The sequence below is a fragment of the Cydia pomonella genome, chromosome 17 (assembly GCF_033807575.1).
Source record: "Cydia pomonella isolate Wapato2018A chromosome 17, ilCydPomo1, whole genome shotgun sequence".
NCBI lineage: Eukaryota > Metazoa > Arthropoda > Insecta > Lepidoptera > Tortricidae > Cydia > Cydia pomonella.
This window is the reverse complement of record NC_084719.1, coordinates 10,972,435-10,992,664: the sequence shown is the minus strand read 5'-3', so window position 1 is coordinate 10,992,664 and position 20,230 is coordinate 10,972,435. Positions and strand designations below refer to the sequence as shown.

At 36.8% G+C, this 20,230-nt stretch overlaps 1 protein-coding gene across 1 annotated transcript; it reads right to left on the bottom strand.

The window, feature by feature from the left end:
• Positions 1 to 900: 900 nt before the first annotated feature.
• On the bottom strand, positions 901 to 19,803 carry LOC133526871 (probable ATP-dependent RNA helicase DHX34). Its single transcript, XM_061863700.1, has 21 exons — positions 19,139 to 19,803; positions 18,582 to 18,700; positions 17,628 to 17,794; positions 17,114 to 17,317; positions 16,413 to 16,545; positions 15,708 to 15,856; positions 14,622 to 14,729; positions 14,194 to 14,299; positions 12,405 to 12,610; positions 10,266 to 10,469; positions 9,262 to 9,342; positions 8,269 to 8,370; positions 7,766 to 7,863; positions 6,904 to 7,111; positions 6,543 to 6,605; positions 5,913 to 6,094; positions 5,306 to 5,416; positions 3,799 to 3,920; positions 2,721 to 2,864; positions 1,961 to 2,099; positions 901 to 1,199 (listed from the first exon to the last, which is right to left on the bottom strand). The coding sequence occupies exons 1-21, from the start codon at positions 19,648 to 19,650 to the stop codon at positions 917 to 919; spliced, it is 3,441 nt and encodes a 1,146-aa protein (XP_061719684.1). The 5' UTR covers positions 19,651 to 19,803; the 3' UTR covers positions 901 to 916.
• Between the last annotated feature and the right edge of the window lie 427 nt (positions 19,804 to 20,230).

Below are 20,230 nucleotides of genomic sequence, written 5' to 3'. Positions count from 1 at the left end.
TTTAAGATAGCGCCTATTCTTACGGACTAATATTTAACAGCACCGAATCCGAATCGAAAATCTATGCTAATAACGCGGCATAATATTGCGATCTGCTCCATCTAATGTTAGGTTATTACTAACATGATCACCTAACGCTTTAGATCTTTCGCTTCTGCGCACTCGGATAGGGCGTTATGTTGCTCGTTAATAATTAGATTTTATGCCTTTGCGACCATTTGTGGGCTGCAGTTGAAAATGGCGCTTATTGCTTTGGACTAAGTGTATCGCTAATAAGTGGGAAGGCTTGGGATGAATGTCAGGTTGACGAACGTCTATTTTTTTCCTTCAGTTTTAACGCAGCAGTGCTAGTATATTTAAGAGTAAATTGCGATCAACATCATATCATTGTATTGTACATTATTATGCAAGTATTTTTATTATTTATTTTGTTGTATACATTTTGTGCAATAAAGTTTAAATAAATAAATAGCCATTCATTTGACGTGCTCCTCACCCGCAAACATCGGCAGACTGTTTTGTACGGAAAATTACAGACAAGGCGTCTCCATTATTAACTGATATAAACGGGACTTGATCGCGTATTAAGTTTTAAATTTACCACCGACGTTTCGAGGACGGCGTTGTCCCTACGGAGAAGACTGGCTAAAGTTTACATCAACATCTTCTAGCCGCGCGAGTTTTTCGAACTACCCGCACTTTGTCGTGTTTATTGGCTTGAACATTTTGCGCCCTATCCTTGTCCAGTGTATATTAGTTAATAATGTGCAAAAATCGTGAAAGTTTAAATCAGTGTAAGGTGTCTCCAGTTGGTTAAATGCTCTAAGCTCACGACATTTTAAATGCGATATGTCAAGATGTTCTGCCTAGATTTTAATATAAGGTCGAATATAAACAAAATTATATTTTTACAATTTTATTTCTTTTTACAACTCTTCTTATGTTTCAATATCTCCACCGACGTCATATACAAAGTTTCCGCACAACTTTCACACTGATATTCTCTGGCATTAGGTTTATTTTCCCTCGTTGTCGTTGGAGCTTCAGTTTTGACCTCAGTTTTGAGTGAGCATGTAAACTGGGTGTGCTGTAGTTTTTCTAGGGGGGACAGACAGACGGAAATACCGCAGTTAGGGCAGGACCAGGGAATGTTATAGGATTCTTGGTAGCTGCTGTAACTCCAGTCGTTGTCTACCACGCTGAAAATATAAATAAGAAAAATATGAGTACGAGCCAAGGTAGTCAGACCAAGATAAGTTGGCAGCGATTTTGAGAGCCCAGACAGCAAGTGTTATTTTAAACGTCAAACTTCTATGAAATTATGACGTTTACTTAACACTTGCACAGGCTGGGTTATCAAAATCGCTGCCAATTTAGCTTGGTCCGACTCTAGCAAAAATCAGGTATTACTTAAGCTAGAAAAAAGAATACAAATGTAATGATAATAAACGTAGGTATAAATAAAGTTTATTTTAGTGGAATTACATAAGTTTATTTGGGTGGAATAATTAATCAGGAATGGATTTAAGACGGTCCGCTACGCCGGTAACCGCTTAAATGGTGTACTGTAGGTATGCTTGTTTGCAGTGGATGCGGTTTAATTACATTTTTTTTATGTTAAATTTTTAAAATTCTTTCATTGTACTAAACTAAGGTTACGTTACTCACTCGTCAAAAAATATGTTATAGTCTGGCAAATACAACTCTGACAAGTCGTGTGACAGTAAGAACCAGGAAAATTATACTCATACCTTTCTTTTGGGTGCTATAACTAGCGAGACAATACGATCCTCTCTGTTTATGTTTGAAATGAGATAGTCCTGGGCCAAAGTGACCTGTACAATCTCTTAATTTTTTTGTTTTTGTTTTTACAAGTCAATCCATAACGGTTGTCGCAGGATTAGGACTAATGTCAATGAAATGAAATGTAAATATTCTATGTTATAAATGTAAAACTCACCAATTATATACAATATTATCCGTCACATATACACCTCCCTTCTTTTCATGTGCATGGCATTCATAACCTTCTTCGAATGGATTAGGGTCGACATTCGGGTGGGCCTCGTCAGCTCCATAGTACAACACCTTCAGATCACCTAAAATTAGAAACATGGTCCTAACTAGTGTAACTTTATTGACTTACAAATAGTAATTTCAGTAATATATTCAAAATAAATCTGAATTCATTTACTTAGGTAACTCGTAATAGCTCGAAAATTGTTTAACGAAGTATTTATTTAATCATTTGTACTCCTTTGTATATATTTTGCCTGAGAACGTTCTGTATTATTATTTAATTACTTCATTAAGCCATGCGAACTAAGGAAGTTATAGTACATATATTATTTTGTCGTATACCAAGCTATATTATTTTTTTGTAAAAACAAGAATCAAATACGAATAAATTCTTGTTCACTCAATTATTTATGCTTATAATTTATTTTATAAAAAATAATTTGGATAATTTATTGAGAATATTTTATTTTCCGATTGCCTAGTTGTATGATGAAAGAGTTATAATTATGACAGTTTTTTCTTCCATCTAAATAAATTTGTGTTTAAGAGCCACCCCACACTAGCATTGATTAGACGCTGACGCTAGAGATACTAGTGTGGGGTCTCTCTAAATATAAGGTGTCACGATTCGTGTGGTCAAGTTGGCTATAGGTATAGTAGGTAAATTATAATGAAATGAGGGACCTAGTAAGTAAACTTACCTGGAAGCAATCTTTTTATAGTGTAATAAACTTCGCTGGACATGTAAGAACTAAGATCGCAGGACAAATCGTGTTGTAGCTGCTCGTAGTTGAGTTTTGGTTGCTTCTTTAATTCTGATTCAACTGATTTGTCTGGATTTGCATCTGAAAGAACAAGTAACTGTCAGTTATGAATTTGTAGCCACAAGTAAAAAAAATCGTAGTCTAGGCGAAGAAGTATACGAATTTATAGGTAGTAACGTGCGATTAGAATCATTTGAGGGGTCATATACAGCAGATAACGGTATGGGTGACTGGTAGATAATGCCATTTAGCTAAACCTGACATGTCTGGGGAAATCTTGAAATATGGCAACCAAACACACACTAGGTATAGCCAACAACTTAGAGGTTACAGTGGTCCAATAGAGGGCAACACACAGAAAATCAAAGTGGATGCATTGAGTTTTACGAGGCCGTGCCGTAGTTGCAGTCGTGGCCCACAAATGGTCTCGCCGGAAGATCAGGTCTGACCTTCGGGTTATGCTGAGGCGAGCCAATGTCGTGGTAAAACAATTCCAATATCTTTTAGTTTTTTTGTTGTAATATAAATACTGTAGTAGTATGTACTGTAGTACTGTAGAAATTAGTGATAGGTTATTTAAGAAACGGTTAAAGGAAATATTAATAGAAAAATGTTATTATTCAATGGATGAATTTTTTGATGATAATAGTCTGGAGTGTGAAAATGATTGTTTATGAATTTTATGATATTATTGATTAATTGTTGTTATTTTTTTATTTTCGTATGACTGATGATTAACAATGATTTTGTAAATATGCTTCTGCGTGAATTATTTATATTTTAATACTTATAAACTTGCTTTGACATTTAATTATTTATTTCTAGAAATTAATGTAAATTATAATTTTAAGTCCTAAATTGTACACCCTAGCAGGGTATCATGTACCTACTTGACTATATTTAAGACCAAAATGTACAAATGAACATGATTCAATGGAATAAATGATATGATATGATATGATATGTAATTTAAGTTTACTACGAAAATAAATGATTTAAAAATCGAGACATTTACCCGCCAATCGCCTGTTGATCAAAGCGTCCCACCGCTGTCGTAGCTTGGCGGCTTTCATTAAAAGATTGAGACCCGTCTCTGGGTATGGGAACTCCAGTAACAGCCACGAATCACAAACGAGTCTGAAAGGGAATAAAGTACTGGTTTAGTGTGTCTCCTGACAGTACAGTGAAGTAAACTATAGATACATTCAGAGTTCGTGCTAGTAAGACCTTTTTGACGCGAATGACGGGTATATCCGCACCGTAGGTCCACTGCCGAAGACGGATTAACCCGATACAGACCAGAGAGCAACATAGAGCTACGTGCTACTGCATAGGTATGGATAAAGTGGCGTCCGAGTGACAGCTTTCGTGATTGACACGGCGTGGAAAAGGTTAAGAAGACACTGGACGATCGCTTGTATAAGATCTAATGTTTTGAAAAGATGTGTCTCGCCGATTTTCTTGCCGATCCATATTGGGATACCCTCCTCCAATTGAGGGGGGATTTGAATCTTATCGGGAATCTCGGGTCAGAGGTGTAGGGTTAGAGCCGGCGTAGCTTTATTTGACGTTCATAAGCGCATTCTAATATGCCCATTTGAAACATGTACCATATTTAACTTTATCTCCATACAAGCGTAGACCCCATTTTCCGTCCTGAATATTGACTTTATGGAAAATATTTCGACACGATTTACTGTATATTCACCATAGCTATGTCTCTTTGTTTGACTTTATTGTTAAATAAACGAAGGGGCATAGACATGGTAAACGTGGTAGTAACGGTGGTAGACGTGGGCCACCGCCTACGGCCTCGCGCCTCAAAAAAGTATATCTCGGACACAACGTTAAAATGTTCGTTATTTCTTGTGCCACCAGAGGGCCTCGCTGTATGTACCTTGTCCACATACAATTTTGGTCTTGCGCCGCCACTGAATATATAAAATCGCGTAAAAATATTTTCTATAATGTTACGATGCAGAGAGGAAAATGAGGACTACGGTGGTATGGAGAAGCGGTTGGTCCTTTCGTCTTAATCCCTCGAGTCCCAAGGACACGATATCGGGTTAGCAGAAAAGTTACTTCTATGTCCCACGTACGAGATATAGCACACGAGATTTAATATAAAATGTATGGTAAGTCAAAACTCCCTAGGACTTATAGGTTTTCGAGATTTCCATTTCGAAATGCTGGGACTATAGTTCGTGTCATCCACGATGACACGCAGATTTGTCAAATCTAACCTTTAATAACATGACATTGCGAGTCAAGCCACGCGTCTTCGTGTATGACACGATCTATAGATGGGTTTAATTAAATATTATACTCGCAAATTTGATAATTTGCGTTAGATGCCGCCATACTTTATTTGCTAACTTGAATGTCGTACATTGGCGATTGAAAACGTACTATGCATTTTTTTTAAATAGTGTACAGCGCGATTTTCGTCAGCGTCATATGCAACGACAATATTTTGAAGAAGGTACTTTACGCGTCTTTGTATTTTTGTCTTTTGTACATACCTGCTGAAGCCGATATTGGTGTCGATGGAATGAGCCAATAGCAGCAGAGTTTGAGCGGCGGGCATTCGCATAGAGTTTACGATGTACGGTTTCGTTGTTTCTAGCAGAGATCTAAAATTAAAACATATTTTTTTTTATGATACAGGAGGCAAACAAGCAGACGGATGGTTTTTTATTTTTCCGCAAACAAGGGGCTATGATGCTTAAAAATAAATGTTGCTCATTGAGTGAGATGAAAGATTAGACTGTGGAAAGAATTTAGGTAATTGGGTGTACGAGTGTTTGGGCGAATGGGTGTTTAGATGAATGGGTGTATGGTTGTATGGGTATATGGTTTTAATATGGGTGTTTGGGGAATGGGTGTATGGGTGAATTGGTGTTTGGTTTGGATTCGCTTTAATGTATATTCGCTTCAATTGTTGTTTACTCTCAGAGTACGTCTGAATGTCTGTCAAGATAGACCAGTTTGACAGCACTGGATGAATGGGTGTATGGGTGTTAGGGTGAATTGGTATTTGGTTTGGATGAATGGGTGTATAGTGTTTGGGTGAGTCGAATGGGTGTATGGGGGGATGAATGTATGTAAGGGTGAATGGGTATAACTTACAAGTAACACAGTATCTGGTGTTTAGAGGAGACCGGCAGTTTGCTCTTGTAGCCGGCGGGCAGCTCCGTCTGGATGTCGGCCTCGCTCAGCTGAAGCATCCTCGGCTGTTTGCCGAAGAACGACGTCGGATGCAGGAACACGAAGGGCTTGCTCCACGTGTGGTACAACTGTTCGGATACTGACTGGAATTAAAAAAAAAACTTGTAAGCCTCAGTCATAATCAGTGTTTCAAATTGGATCACTCAATTTTTTGTCATTTGCGTCGGTTAGCCGACGCGAAGACTCTATCAAAGATACATTTATTGAATAAGAATTCAATGACCGAAAAACACATGGCGCAGTACAGCGCCATCTGTTTTGAATGTCAAACTAAGGGGCATGTTTTTTTCTAAGTCTACCTCTATATTACAATCAATTCTCTTTGCTCTCTATAAAGCTACTCCTTACAAAGAGAAACATGTCGAGCATTTATGGCTAAAAAACATGACTGACTGGGATAGTTAAATTAGTGACATGGTTTGCAATTAAGAATAAGTTTTTTTTTTACATTTTTGCCCAGAATAATGTTTAATAATCTATGTAAGTAGTTTTTGCGCTTTTAACTGTGAATTTTATATCGAATATGTTTACCTTGCAGTGATTGAACTCGTCTGCTACTGCTATTTGTGGGTACAGTGCTCGGCATAATACCACCTGTAAAAGCAAATATATATTAGCTTGTTCTTTGTTTTTTGTGATAAAGGGGATTTAGATACGTACAGTTTTTTTTTCTAAATTTTGAGGTTGTCTCGTGTCAGTACAGTCAATTACTCAATTCTAAAATTATTTTAATTTTTTTTTTGGTGGTACTTTTAGTGTGATAAGGTCCCGCCCGCTGCTCGCGCTCGCTCCGCTTAAGTCGTCGTTGGTCATGCAGAACTTATGTCCCTGATGTCCAATAAACTGTTCTTACTGGAGTTAGGTTAGACCTTAGATCTGTTTATAGTCATACCTTTAATGTTACGAGGTCCCGTCCGCTGCTCGCGCTCGCTCCGCTTATGAGCGAATGTATCCGCTGCGCGTCGTTGGTCATTCGGAACTCTATGTCCCTGATGTCTAATGAATTGTCTTCGTCGGCATTTTCGTCGACTATCTCCCATGAGTCCACTTTGAGGCGTTTCTTACGTTTCTGTTCTTCCGCGGCCTTTTGTTTGTATTGCCTGAAAATATATTTTAAATCTTTACATGTGTACAAAAATTGTACTCATATTGTCTTTTCATCAGACATATATACTTATTTATCAAGGCGCTCAGTATTCTAACAAGCCCAAAGCCATCTAGGATATAAGTTTTATTACAGATTTATTCTTCCTATCGTTCCCATTGTCAGGCTAGAGGCTGTATGATGGATAAGTTTATCGATGTGATAAGGAACTTAATAAAACAAACGTCATGTCTTGACACCGCTCGATAGTACGAAGTTTTATCCCGTCATTATCACGTCGACAATCGTACTATACGCCCGCTCCTGTATATTACATACCCAAGTCAGTAAAGTAAAAAATATTAGGCTTTCTTATTTACTGCCTGAGCACGTTTTAAGACATATTTAATACCAGGACTATCGCGAATTTATTTTGTTACCGTTATTTCCGACGTTTCGACGCAGGTTTCACTGGTCGTGGTCACGGATAACCGCGGGATAATTCGCGATAGACACGGTTTTCAATATGTTTTAAAATGTGTTCAAAACGCGAAAGTCTTAATTTTTTTACTGCCCGAGGCTTGTATACAATTGTAATGTTCGACGGAGCCAGAAAGCGGCATCGAGAACAGAAATAGTTCATCACTAGAGATTTTGTTCAGATAATTACCTTCTCATATTTTTCAACTGCTTCATCTGACCGTGCCTTAGCGACCTTTCAGCTGAAGACATTGATTCCGGTTCTGGTGTTTCCATCAAATTGTTGTCCTGTTAAAGATGAGAAGTATTTGTCAATAGTTATTATTTTGTAGAGGAGACAATTTAAATAAAATTTTGATAATAGATCATATTACAACTTTATTTCACTTATCTCCTGAACCGAATTTCGTTCTTGGCCAGGACTAGTTTAACTAAGTGTTCTTCAATAATATTAAGTAGAAATTATAGTTTTAAACAACCAATGTAATAGATTAAGACCACCTACGTGTAGCTTTAAGGTAACTTTTGCCTGCTTAACTAGCAAAATATGTCACTGTACGGGAATATCTTTCCAATGTCACCTTGTTGTACCATATTTTAAGCAAATAAATAATTAAAAAAAACAGTCAGCTGCAGAGATACGTGACCCCCCTACGAACTAATTTCTATACAGGGAGGGGTCAGTTGGTATACCTGTAAGAGACTCCTTAGTTGCGCAGCGAGCTTGGTCAGCTCGTACAGCCGCTGCTCCTCCACGCCTCGGCGGCGGCACCAAGCGCGGCCGCCACCACGAGCCTGCATTACATTAGACTATTAAAAAAAAAAAGCAGAAACGTCTGCGAGCGATACTACAATTTTTTATATTAAAAAATAATGAAAATATGTACACCTCCGGCAAGACTCGAACTTGCGACATTGGAACACCGATCCAAACGCTTTTGCCACACATTCTGCAAAAATTGTTACTGGCGAATTCTTGATGTAACTTGAGACTCTGGCGCCTGTGAAACCCCTAAGGCGTTTAAGCATGGAAAGAATGGGAAAAAAATGGCACACATCTGGTAAGCCTCCGTAGCTCAGTTGGCAGAAGCGATTGGTCGCAAGTTCGAGTCTTCCTGGATGTGTACATTTCTCCATTTTACCTTTAGTATAAACATTTATTAATAACAGTATTTATTTTATAAAATAAGTAGTTAAGTAATTATCTTTCTCTGGAATCTTTCTTTGTCTTTGGTATATCCAAAATGAAGATAGATAGATAAATAGTCTTCCTCATTAATGACACACCTCAGTAGAAGGTACAGCTTTTTAGCAATAGGCGGCCTTATCGCTAAAGAGCGATCTCTTCCAGGCAACTTGGAAGAGATCGCTGTTTACTGGGTAGCGAAGTATTTATTCTAGAACATGTTACTTGTCTTGTACGTATAGGTGTTGAGCCAACTTTAAAGATACTCATATCTACGCCTACATTTGGAGTAATCCAACTTAGGAAGACTTTAACTTAACCGAATCACAAAGCTTTATGCTGCACGTATTCAATAAGGAAATTAATGATTCAAGGGTATTTTATAATTATTTATAGTTTTGCGAAAAACAAGTGCACCATACACTATTAATAACTCGTCTTTGTGAGCTGAATCCTGGTACAAAAATTTCACACTTTTTTTTATAAAAATTAAAATTTACCTTCTCACCGAGCCACGCACAATAAAGCGATAGAAGAGTTAACGGATCCCCGTGGTCAGACTCGTCAGGTTTTCTTGCGTTCTGAAAAATGTACAACAGTAATTTTAGCTACCTCCATTCTTGTATTCTAAATTATCCGGTATTACCATTTTATGCCAGGGATCGATCGATCGAATATCTATACAATGTTTTTGAGTATCCTTACGTTAATTTGATAATTTTTCTTCTTAACTCAAATACCATTTTAGAAGGAACTAGCCATGTCCCGGCTTCGCACGGGTAGTAAAGACAAATTATACACCTAAACCTTCCCCAAGAGTTACTCTTTTGATAGATGGAAACCGGATGAAAATCCGTTCAGTAATTTTAGAGTTTATTGCGAACATACAGACAGATGCGGCGGGGGACTTTGTTATATAAATAGTAGTGATATCTAAGAATTATTGCGAACACAGGGTGATATTTTGATTTTTAAGAGGGAACAATAGCTTTGCTTTAAACTGATTAAAACTTGATCGAATTAAGCCGTTTGTTTCATAAAAACTACGTATTTTGTTTAAAGCGAAACTTAAAAACCTAGAATATATTATGCTGAAGCGATCGACATCAAAATCAAAGTGATTTGTTAAGATTTAGTTAGTGAAAACCGTTTTCTCCCGAAATAGATATTTCAACAAAAATTTACGAGTTCGGTTACGATCGCAAAGCTATTCTTCCCTAATAATCATATCGGTAACGAATCCGTTTTATTCGTTTAATTTTCATTTGAACTTGATTTTAATTGTGATATTAATTTAATTTATATATTATACTAGTTCATTATTTAATAACAATTTTAATTAATTAATTTATTTGTGACTGATTATTTATTTAAAATTAATGTAATAATTATACTGTGGATACTAAGTTACTAACATAGTCTTAAAGAAAATTTGTAACTAATTTACATATATGGGTATAATACCTGAAATAAATAGTTCAATTTCAATTTCAATTATACTAACCTCACATTCAAAATCCCTATGCGCTCTCGTAGTAAATATCGACCGTATCCCCAATGCAGCGGCCAGGGCGAGCGCGGAATCTCGTTTATGTGGTGGTAACGTCGCGCTACCTATTACTAGGGCTTTGGCTAAGGACACTTCGACGGGCAAGTTGGCCAGTGCCCGGCCTAATGCTGTGAGTTTTTCATTGGCTGTTAGGGCGCCCTGAAAAAAAAAGTTTAATTTTAATCGAAAACATAAAAGGTTAGGACATATAAAAATAAATGCAGTAGCTAAACGCAGCCGTCGGGCTCGGCTAGTATTCGGAGGCTTTTTAAAAGCACCAATAGGAGCGCTCCACATAATCTGTATCGCGGCCAATTGGAAGCATTTAAATCTAAACCTTTTGTACTGATCAAATCAAATATTGCAAAATCACTCTTTCATCACCTCTATACTATCAACACCTACTTTCTACATTGAACCGTTTTGGCAAGAACCCTTGTAAACCAGTACCTTTGGGATGATTATACTTCACTTCATTATAAATCGAAGTTTTATTTAAGTCGTCGAGATCCTGACCTGCACGGCGGCTACAACTATTAATGGCGTTGTTCATAAACGTGTTACTGGCCTGAATTAGCTATGAATCGTTTATCTTTATTTGTCATTTTGACTTATGTATTTGCAAGAAAGGGATAAAACATAATTTAACTAAATCAGGCCCGTAAAGTTTTATGAATAGGGGGTAAATATATTCGTTTAGACATGTAGTTATACAGTGTGTAATAATTTAAAAATTAACAATGTCTATGCATCGGCTTCCCTGGCGTTTTATTATTGTTTAGAAAGCAAAGGATTATTTGATAATAAGTAAATAACTAGTGGCTCTGTGCAGACCAGCCAAAAAACAATGAACAGGCAGAAACATCTTTATAATTGTACACCGAACCCGCTCACACACAACTTTGTGTATGGATTGTGTAGGTTTCATATATTATATTTACATGTTTTAATTTCAGTAGAACATTGTCTATAGCTTGCTCGAGCGGGGCATCGACGAACGGGAGCCTCCTCACATCGCTCGGGCCGAGCGAGCTTATGGGGAGTAGTATAAAGGCGAGATGTACGCGGGATACTTCGCCGTTAAATCCATCTCGTTGTATATTGTTGCTGTCTGTGTAATAATACCCAAAAGGTTGTCTGGATCAAATCGCTTTTTAGCGATAAGACCGCCTGTTATTACCTGGTTCTATTTTACTTTAAAGTTTATTTGTAGTATTACTTGTACCTATGTAAAATGTATAATTGTTGGTGCAATAAAGAATATTTACCAAAGATATGACTACGATGATTGAGTAAGATGCGTAAAATCTAAGACAATTTCGTGGTTCGATTTTGACAGGTAAACGAGATGGCGCTGAACAGCTCCATACATTTTGCGGTAACTCTGATTGTCAAAAGTTGACCTTTGACAATTCAGTGACCGCAAAACATATGGCACAGTACAGTGCCATCTGGTTTGGATGGCAAACTAAGGGGCACATTTTTTTCTTAGACTTTACCTCTCTATTACAATCAATTCTCTTTGATATTTACTTACTTACGTACTTACCCAGTCTTCCACTTGTCCAATATTGGACCAAGCAATGTGCATTGCGTCTCACTCTCTCATTAAGCGAAACGTGAAACGCAAATACACATTGGACCAAGATATTAGACAGATGGAATACCACCCTAAGTTTGATATACTTAGGTACATGTTGCTTTTATTCCAATAGAGCATTCTCTATAGCTTGTTCTGGCGGGATTCGGCATACGGGAACTTCCTGACGTCGCTCACGCCGAGCGAACTCCTGAGGAGGAGGAGTGAGGCAAGTGGTATGTGGGATACTTCAGGGCTGAATGCACCTCGTAAAGTTTATGCTAGTGTCTGAGTATATTTAAGAAAGGTACTTACATGTTGCTTTAATTCTCTATTGCTTGTTCAGGAGGGGTACCGACAAACGGGAACCTCCTCACGTCGCTCACGCCGATCGAGTTTATGAGTTGTCCTTACTACTCCTTACGCCTCCCTAGGCTAACGGTACGCAGTACTTCGCTGCAAATTCCATCTTCTTATATTTTCTCTTACTCTCTGTGTAAGTTTTATATACTTACATGTTGTTTTAATTCCAGTAGAGCATTCTCTATAGCTTGTTCGGGTGGAGCATCGACAAATGGGAACCTCCTCACATCGCTCACGCCAAGTGAGCTCATGAGGAGTAGTAAAGAGGCGAGCGGTACGCGGGATACTTCGGGGGTGCTGAATGGGTCCATCTCGTTGTATTGTTTCTCGGAGTATACGCGGTAGCAGACGCCGGGGCCTGAGGAAAGAATGTAGATGTTTAAATTATGTCAAACGGAAGTGCCATTTACCTATGAGTTGCTGAGATTTTACATATCAATGATATCGAGCACTTTATTGTCGTCAAGGGACAGATTATTATATTTATTACGAACAGATACTTGTCTCTCAATGAAAACGCAAATACCTACACAAAACAACAACAGAGTGACCTTCAACGCGCCGCTCCCCGCACCGCGCTCAGTGTCACAATGCTAGGGTTGTCTACGCTTGATATGATTGTACATATATGTACTTACTTAAAGAGCGGATTAAAATATAATAAAATCTTCATCTTAAATTATGTAGGAATTTACAATTGTTCGACTTTTATGCAATGTTCTGTTTTTTTTTCCTTCTTTAAGTGGTCTGTTATTAAACTTGATCGTGGCGAAGATTCTAACCCTAATGGATACTTTTTTATTTGTTTTGGTATTCCTGAATCCATCCACAAGCAAGGTGTACATTTTTTTCGTTTCGAAGACATTTCTTTCTTATCACTCTTATCAGCATTGACATATAAAGAGTGCACGGTGACGTGCGTGCGTTAGCGCGTGTGGCAACCAACTGATAGCTAGCTTTTTTACCGCCAGCGCGACGAGATTCGAAGGTATAAATCCCAGCTCGCGCGGAAAGTTCCATAGGCCTGGTCAAGGTAGATTGCAAATCTGACTTAATAACTGATAGAATAAGAGCTAAGATTCTCAATTCAAACATTGTGCGCTAAAAATGTATTTGGCAGTGTTGGGCAAAAAGTAGTTGGATTACAGATTAACGATTATGATTACAAAATGTAGTTACTACATTTTGTAATCATAATCATCATTAGTCCTATGACTAATTAGTTTAATGCAATTTAAACATTTTACAATTGGAACAGAGCTGCATTTCTTTGGTTTCATTTAATTTTAAAACAAAAGATACTCAACCTTATTCCCTACACTATTCATTTCAAATTCAAATAGCATTTTTTTTGTATGGTGGGCCACAAGTGGTTATCACTTTTGTTTACTGAGAGAGTACTAAAGTACTAAATTTGCTCTACTATTTGTACTAATTTCGCTAATTGAGTAATTTTATTATAAATTAAAGTAATTACAAATTACACAGTAATCTTAATTACAAGTTGTTGTAACTACATGTAATCAACCCCAAAAATTCAATTACATGTAATCCAATTTGTAGTTAAAATTACACAAGTCATTGATTACGCCCAATACTGGTATTTGATTGTAAACTTGGCTCTGTTAACAGCTTACACGTCTAAATAGTTGTTTGTCATCTTCTTTTTATGAACTATCAAAAAGATTAATTGCTATGTAGTTTAATATAAAATATAAAAAATATTTCAACAAACACTTTCTAATGCTTATTAACATGAATGGTTATTAGCTTGTTAGAAACTCTAATTTAAACTTTCGTGAGACATACTAACATTAAAATGAATTGAATTCATTTATTGTTAGAAACTTTTGAGTAAGAAGTTAATGACTGTATAAAGAAAAACTCGTATTCAATTATAGTGAAAATGAAATTTATATTAAATTCTAGTATAACACTTACCCGTTCTTCCGGCTCTGCCTTTCCTCTGATCGGCGCTCGCTTGAGATATCCAGAACTCCTTCAACCGCTGCATTTTTGTAGTCGAATCGTAGCTCATTTCTTTAACCTTCAAAGCGAAAAAATGATTAATAACGTCTTTTTTACATATCTACTTTATTTTGTTCAGGAAATCAAGTGTAATATAACCATGTGCCCATAACCAAATAGTTTAACCTTCTGAACGCCAGGCGGCGAAGGAGTATGCCGTGCCCCGGACGCCAGGCGATCGCGATTATTTAATCGAAATTGAACTTTATAGAGTCCCGCGTAAGTTCCTATTGCATTGGCGAAGCTGAAGGCTGTATCCGTCTTTGGCGTCCCTGGCTTTCTTCATAACGGCCACAGCCGTCTGTGGCGGTCAAAAGGTTAAAACCACGTCTAGCATGTACCTTTCCAGAATCAACAACGAATCTAATTCCATCGATGGTAACTGATGTTTCGGCGATGTTCGTAGACACGATACACTTTCGGACACCCTCTGGTGGATAATCGAACACCTAGAAATTGTAAAGAAAAACACCATTCATAGGTATGTCATCGTATTATTATGTATCTAGTTATCTAGATAAGATACATATAAAATTTGTATCTTATCTTCATTAATCAATTTGGACCCGGATACGTCCTTAAACTACGTCGTAAAAAAAGAGAGGTGTGGGCATTGTGAATGTCATCTCGCTTTGTGTGGTAGAGCACAGTACAGCGGATGTCATTCCAGATCTAGAGCAGAGCCCAAGTGGGGAAGTACCTCCACCTTACAGAAAAATGCAGCCAAATAACACTAGACCCTACTCATAGTGTTGTATTCCTGCCGGAGAGTACGGTTGCCAGAGCTCAACGAGGGCGTGGACTGTTAGGGACGGCAGCGCGCATGGAACTCCTCTGGAGTTGCAGGCGTACATAGGCTACAGAGACTGCTTATCATCAGGCGGGCCGTATGCTTGCTTGCCATTGCCACCGACGTATAAAAAAAATGTAAGCAACAGACGTGCCACACATCAGCTGAACTACAAAATGTAGAAAACTATTCCTATTTAATTTGTTACGGCAGCTCGTGCACATATTTCAATTGAGTAAACTTTTACGATCTGTACCTAGTCGTATAAACTAATATACCTATGGCAAATAAATACGGGCAGATAGTATAAAATGGTGCTTGACCCAAGTCAAATGTGCTGCTTGCGGCGTAGCTTATTACGAGTCAAAATTGCACCTCGCGCGCTTCGTAAACGCTTCTTATTGCGGTTTGTTTATTTTTATTGGGAACAGCTTACATAGTATACATTTAAATGAATAAAACAGTAGCCAAAACAGTTCCCACTAATGATACAAATTATTAATGCTCAATGGGAACTTATTACAAAAGAATAAAGCTAATAATTAAATATCAATTTAATCTGTGAAACGTGCCAAGTCAAATAATTAAGTATCCCAGTGACCAGACAAGTTTGCTACGCCCATGGAAAAAGGCTTACCTTGTCTTGTTCGGCAATAGACAAGCCACTATGTAACGGAAGTACAATCCATTTCTTCGTTTTCTCGGTATACTGTTGTGCCGCGTTGCAAATCGCTGTTATTTCTTGTACTCCGGACATGAAAATCAAAAGGTCTCCCCTTTCGTCACCTGTGAGAAAGATTATTTTGTAATGTAATGCCCTGTTGCGGTGTTTAATGAGTATTAAGTCATGAATATGTATAGTCAAGCACTATGATTTACGTATGTAAAGCAACCGCAAAATTGCACGGACTCTTTCTGAATAGGATTCACACATAAAGTGGTCATGCACTGATCGAAATTAAACTTTCGTGAGACATATTCTAAAATATTTAGATACCATGGTTACACTCACCTGTACTGACCACTCACTTTAGGTGCACGGAGAGCAGCCAACGCGAGCACTCTAGCCTGAGGAAGGATGGCCTGATGGGTTCGAAACATGTCGCCAATAGCGACGAAAAATTCTAATGAGTGTAACTGTGGTATATAAATATTTTGGTCATGCACTTTTACAGCTGGGTGTACCATTTTGTACCTCACCTTGTCACAGCTATGAAAGCTTCTCATAATATGGGATCTCTAGCAGCTTTTATATATTATATCAAATTCCTTGACTGAAATGAATTTCTAGTTTTAACTTTTTAATAAACTATAATTACTAGTATACTGTAAGTGGACTTACTAGGATATTTGTTGTCAATCAACTGCATTATTTGAACATAAGGCTGAGGATCGAGTCTGTCATCTTGAGTGGGTTTGTCCTCTATGAATATCGGCTTGTACTGCAGTTCTATTGGAAACAATCTACCTGGGACCTAAAATAACATAGAATAATTAATAAAGAAAATAACATTCTAAAGACTGAATAAAAGTTATGTCCATAATACACCATACATATTGAAACGAGTACAGTCATGCAAAATATTATAGCAACAAATGACATATATGTATAAAATGGTCCTGAATCATGCTATACTTTTTGTAACTGGATTGTCAGACTCTAGTGCTTGATAACTCAGTCATCGAGGCCATACACCGCCATGTAGTGCAGCGGTTATATCTCTAGCTATATTATTTTGCGCTATTTTGCACTATCAGTATTCCTATTATATATATGCCAAGAGCTGGTAAAAAATGTTGCAAAATATAACCTTTTCAAGTCATAAGGCACAGAGGCAAAAGTATTTATTAAATTATTGATAAATTCAATTGTGATTTGTCAAAATAAATACCTTTTTATAGGTCTCTAGGTGGCTAGAGGTTAGACGGAACTTTACAGTTGCACATAAATTATAAAGTCAAAATGCAGTCGAATTTATTCTTATTTATAGCATTGAAAAAAGATAATAACTTATTTAAGCAACATTTATCATATGACGTTACCTGTATAACAACAGCTGATTCTGCAGAAAAATAATCCTCAAACAACTTAATATTGATAGTAGCGGACATAAGCACCAGCTTGATGTCGGTGCGACTGTGTATCAAGCACTTTAGCACGCCCAAGAGAAAGTCGCCCATCAAGTGCCTTTCGTGAATCTCATCTAGGATTATAACGTCGTAACTGGGCAAATTTTCGGATGACATCTAAAAAATTACATAATAAATGATAGTATGTAAAAGTACCATGGATCTAGAGAAAGGTGTTGGAGGATTTTCCAACATGTTTTTTCAGAATGTACATAACTGTAAGTCCAGGGCTCCATTGGGAAAGTCTTAAATCAGCCAAGATGGAAAGCACTGCACAATAAATCAACTTATGGTGGTCAGAATCCTTAGACATAATGATTCACTGTCCCAATCTCAACCTTAGGGCTTTATAATAGAGGCTTGTCATGACCCATATATGAGGCATGGAGAGTGAACATGTTAAAATATAGGTACTTTTGTCACATACTTGTCTGAGCAGTAATCCTTCAGTGATGAAACATATCTTGGTGTCTGCAGTCTTGCTCTTTTCAAATCTGATTTGGTAACCAACTTTGCTTTGGAATTGGCTCAGAGTTTCAAATGCTACTCGTTTTGACAGAGATATGCAGGCTATTCTCCTTGGTTGAGTGCAAGCTGAAATTATGGAGTTATTTTTGAATAAGTGTATATAAGAACTTACAAAATAATCACCCTCACTATTTAGAAACTTGACAACATGTTAAGTTTAAAATCACTTTTATTCATCCTGACAGCTAGGTTCACTATTTCAACTGATATATGGATTGATAAACCATTAAATCGCGTGCGCAGATATAAACAAAAAATAATACTAACAATAACAACACCAAAATAAAAATAAAATAAAGAATAAAACCCTCAATAAAGGGTAGGTAGGTTAATATGTAGTGCTATGCTATGTGTAGTGATATGCCGTGGAATATTCCCTTATGGAAAAATCCCCTGTTCCCGGGAATGTTCCCCAAACAGGGGAATATTGATACATAGATTAAGTGAATTACAATCTTAATTAAAGCAATTATACATACAATATTTGTTAGTGTCATTTGTTAATACCCTATTCATAGCTCTTAGGTTTAGCTATAAAACTTAAATATTTTTGTAGGATGTAGGTTGTCTGGATGAGATTGCTCTCTAGCAATAAGATTGCCTATTGTCTACCATAGTTTTACTTATAGGTATATGCTTAGTTTGTATGTCATATTTCATTTCACATTGATGAGCAATAAAGAATTTTATTGCATTGTAGGCACCAATAGTTTCAGATTAAATGTAAAAAGTATATAGTAACAAATTGCAGCATCATCTCTCGCATAGGACTATATAGCCACAAATGCTAGTGGCATTCACCAGGATGCTGCTTAAAGCACACAGATGAAAACGCCTATTATATATCCCTCACCTATATTTTGGAAGCCAGCTTCATGCAGGTACTGAGGCACCTGAGTGGACTTGCCACAGCCAGTGTCTCCGGCAACAATGACTACCCTTTCATTCTGTACTGCTGTTACTATTTCTTGCCTAAAAAACATATTGCTTTCATTCAACACCAAAGAGCAGAACATTAAAAATAGGATATGTGCGCAATTTTCATTCATTTTAATCAATAAATAATGAGCATATGGAAAGTGCTATGGCAATTACTTTATTAAAGTTTTGAATGTAACAGCCTGCTAATATTTTCACGCAATTTGGTAAGAAATTAGCACCAGTAGTAAATGAAACTAGATAAACTTACATTGAAAAGTTTCATTTGAATACTTATGTAATACTAAAGCCAAAGGAAAAGTTACAACAATGTGAAAGTACTATTTCAAGGGGAATTTTTAAATTGGAACTATATATATGTGACATATGTGTTCTAATTTGAATAAAAAAACATTTTGATTTATGGAGTTTGACCTCCCACCCCTTGATTTGCTGGTGCTAACATAAATTGGTGATAGTATAACAACTTACCTATATTTAGCTACTGGCAAATCCTTCTGAGCCTGCCTTAATTTCCTTAACCTCTCAAATTTCTCCTTATTCTTAAAGTCCAAATAAATTGACACTACATTCAAAAACGCTTCAAATGTTTTCTTATCCAATTTCCTCCTCTCTTTCTCATCATAAGCAACATCAACATATTTGAATTTAGTGTTGAAGTTAATGCAATTGAATTTAGAATAAGTTAGCTTGTCTTCAGTCTGATATTCAAGGATAGGTTTACCCGCTTTTTTCAACGTCGCTTCGTACTTTTTAACAAATACCCAGAAGTCTTCCAAACTATTTGCCACTGTATTGCTTTCACTACTATATAGAATTATCTTATTTAAAGTTCGCTTATAGTTTTCGAAACTGAACTCGGTTTCTGGCTGTGAAGTGCTGGGGGCTGGAGATGTTTTACGCTGTTTGTAATCACGGTACTCTCGAGAATGAGATCTTCTCCTCTTTGAAGAATGTCTGGACGGACTTGCACCACGAGGCATAATACAATCTTAGTCAAAAATGGAACACAGGGAAATATTTTTCGTAATTGGATTATTTCATACAGTTACAATGTGTTTATTTACAAATGGAAATCATCTTTCGGCTTCTTAAAATCAAATCAAGATCACAGTATGATTTTATTGAAATTGACAATGACAATATTGATTGACACTGATAAAAATATATACATTCAGGGGGCCTACCGCGAAAACCGAAATTCGCAAATTGCGGGGATCTTTCTCTTTTACTCTCACTAAGACGTAATTAGACTAATTAGTGACAGAGAAAAATGCCCGCAATTGACGAATAAAGATTTTCCCGGTAGCCGCCCTGAAATTATATGAATGCACGATTATTTCAAATGGCATATTTTATTTTTTTTATCAGTAAAATAACTACTAATGTATAAAATTAATGCTTTTGCATGATTTAATATTTTTATTTATTTAAAATACTTATTAAATAAATAAGTGCTTAAGCAGATCGACATGTTTCTGAGCTTAGTTTAAAAACGTACCTTAAATTCCGTTCTAAAACAGGGCGGCTACCGGGAAAATCGAAATTCGTCAATTGCGGGCA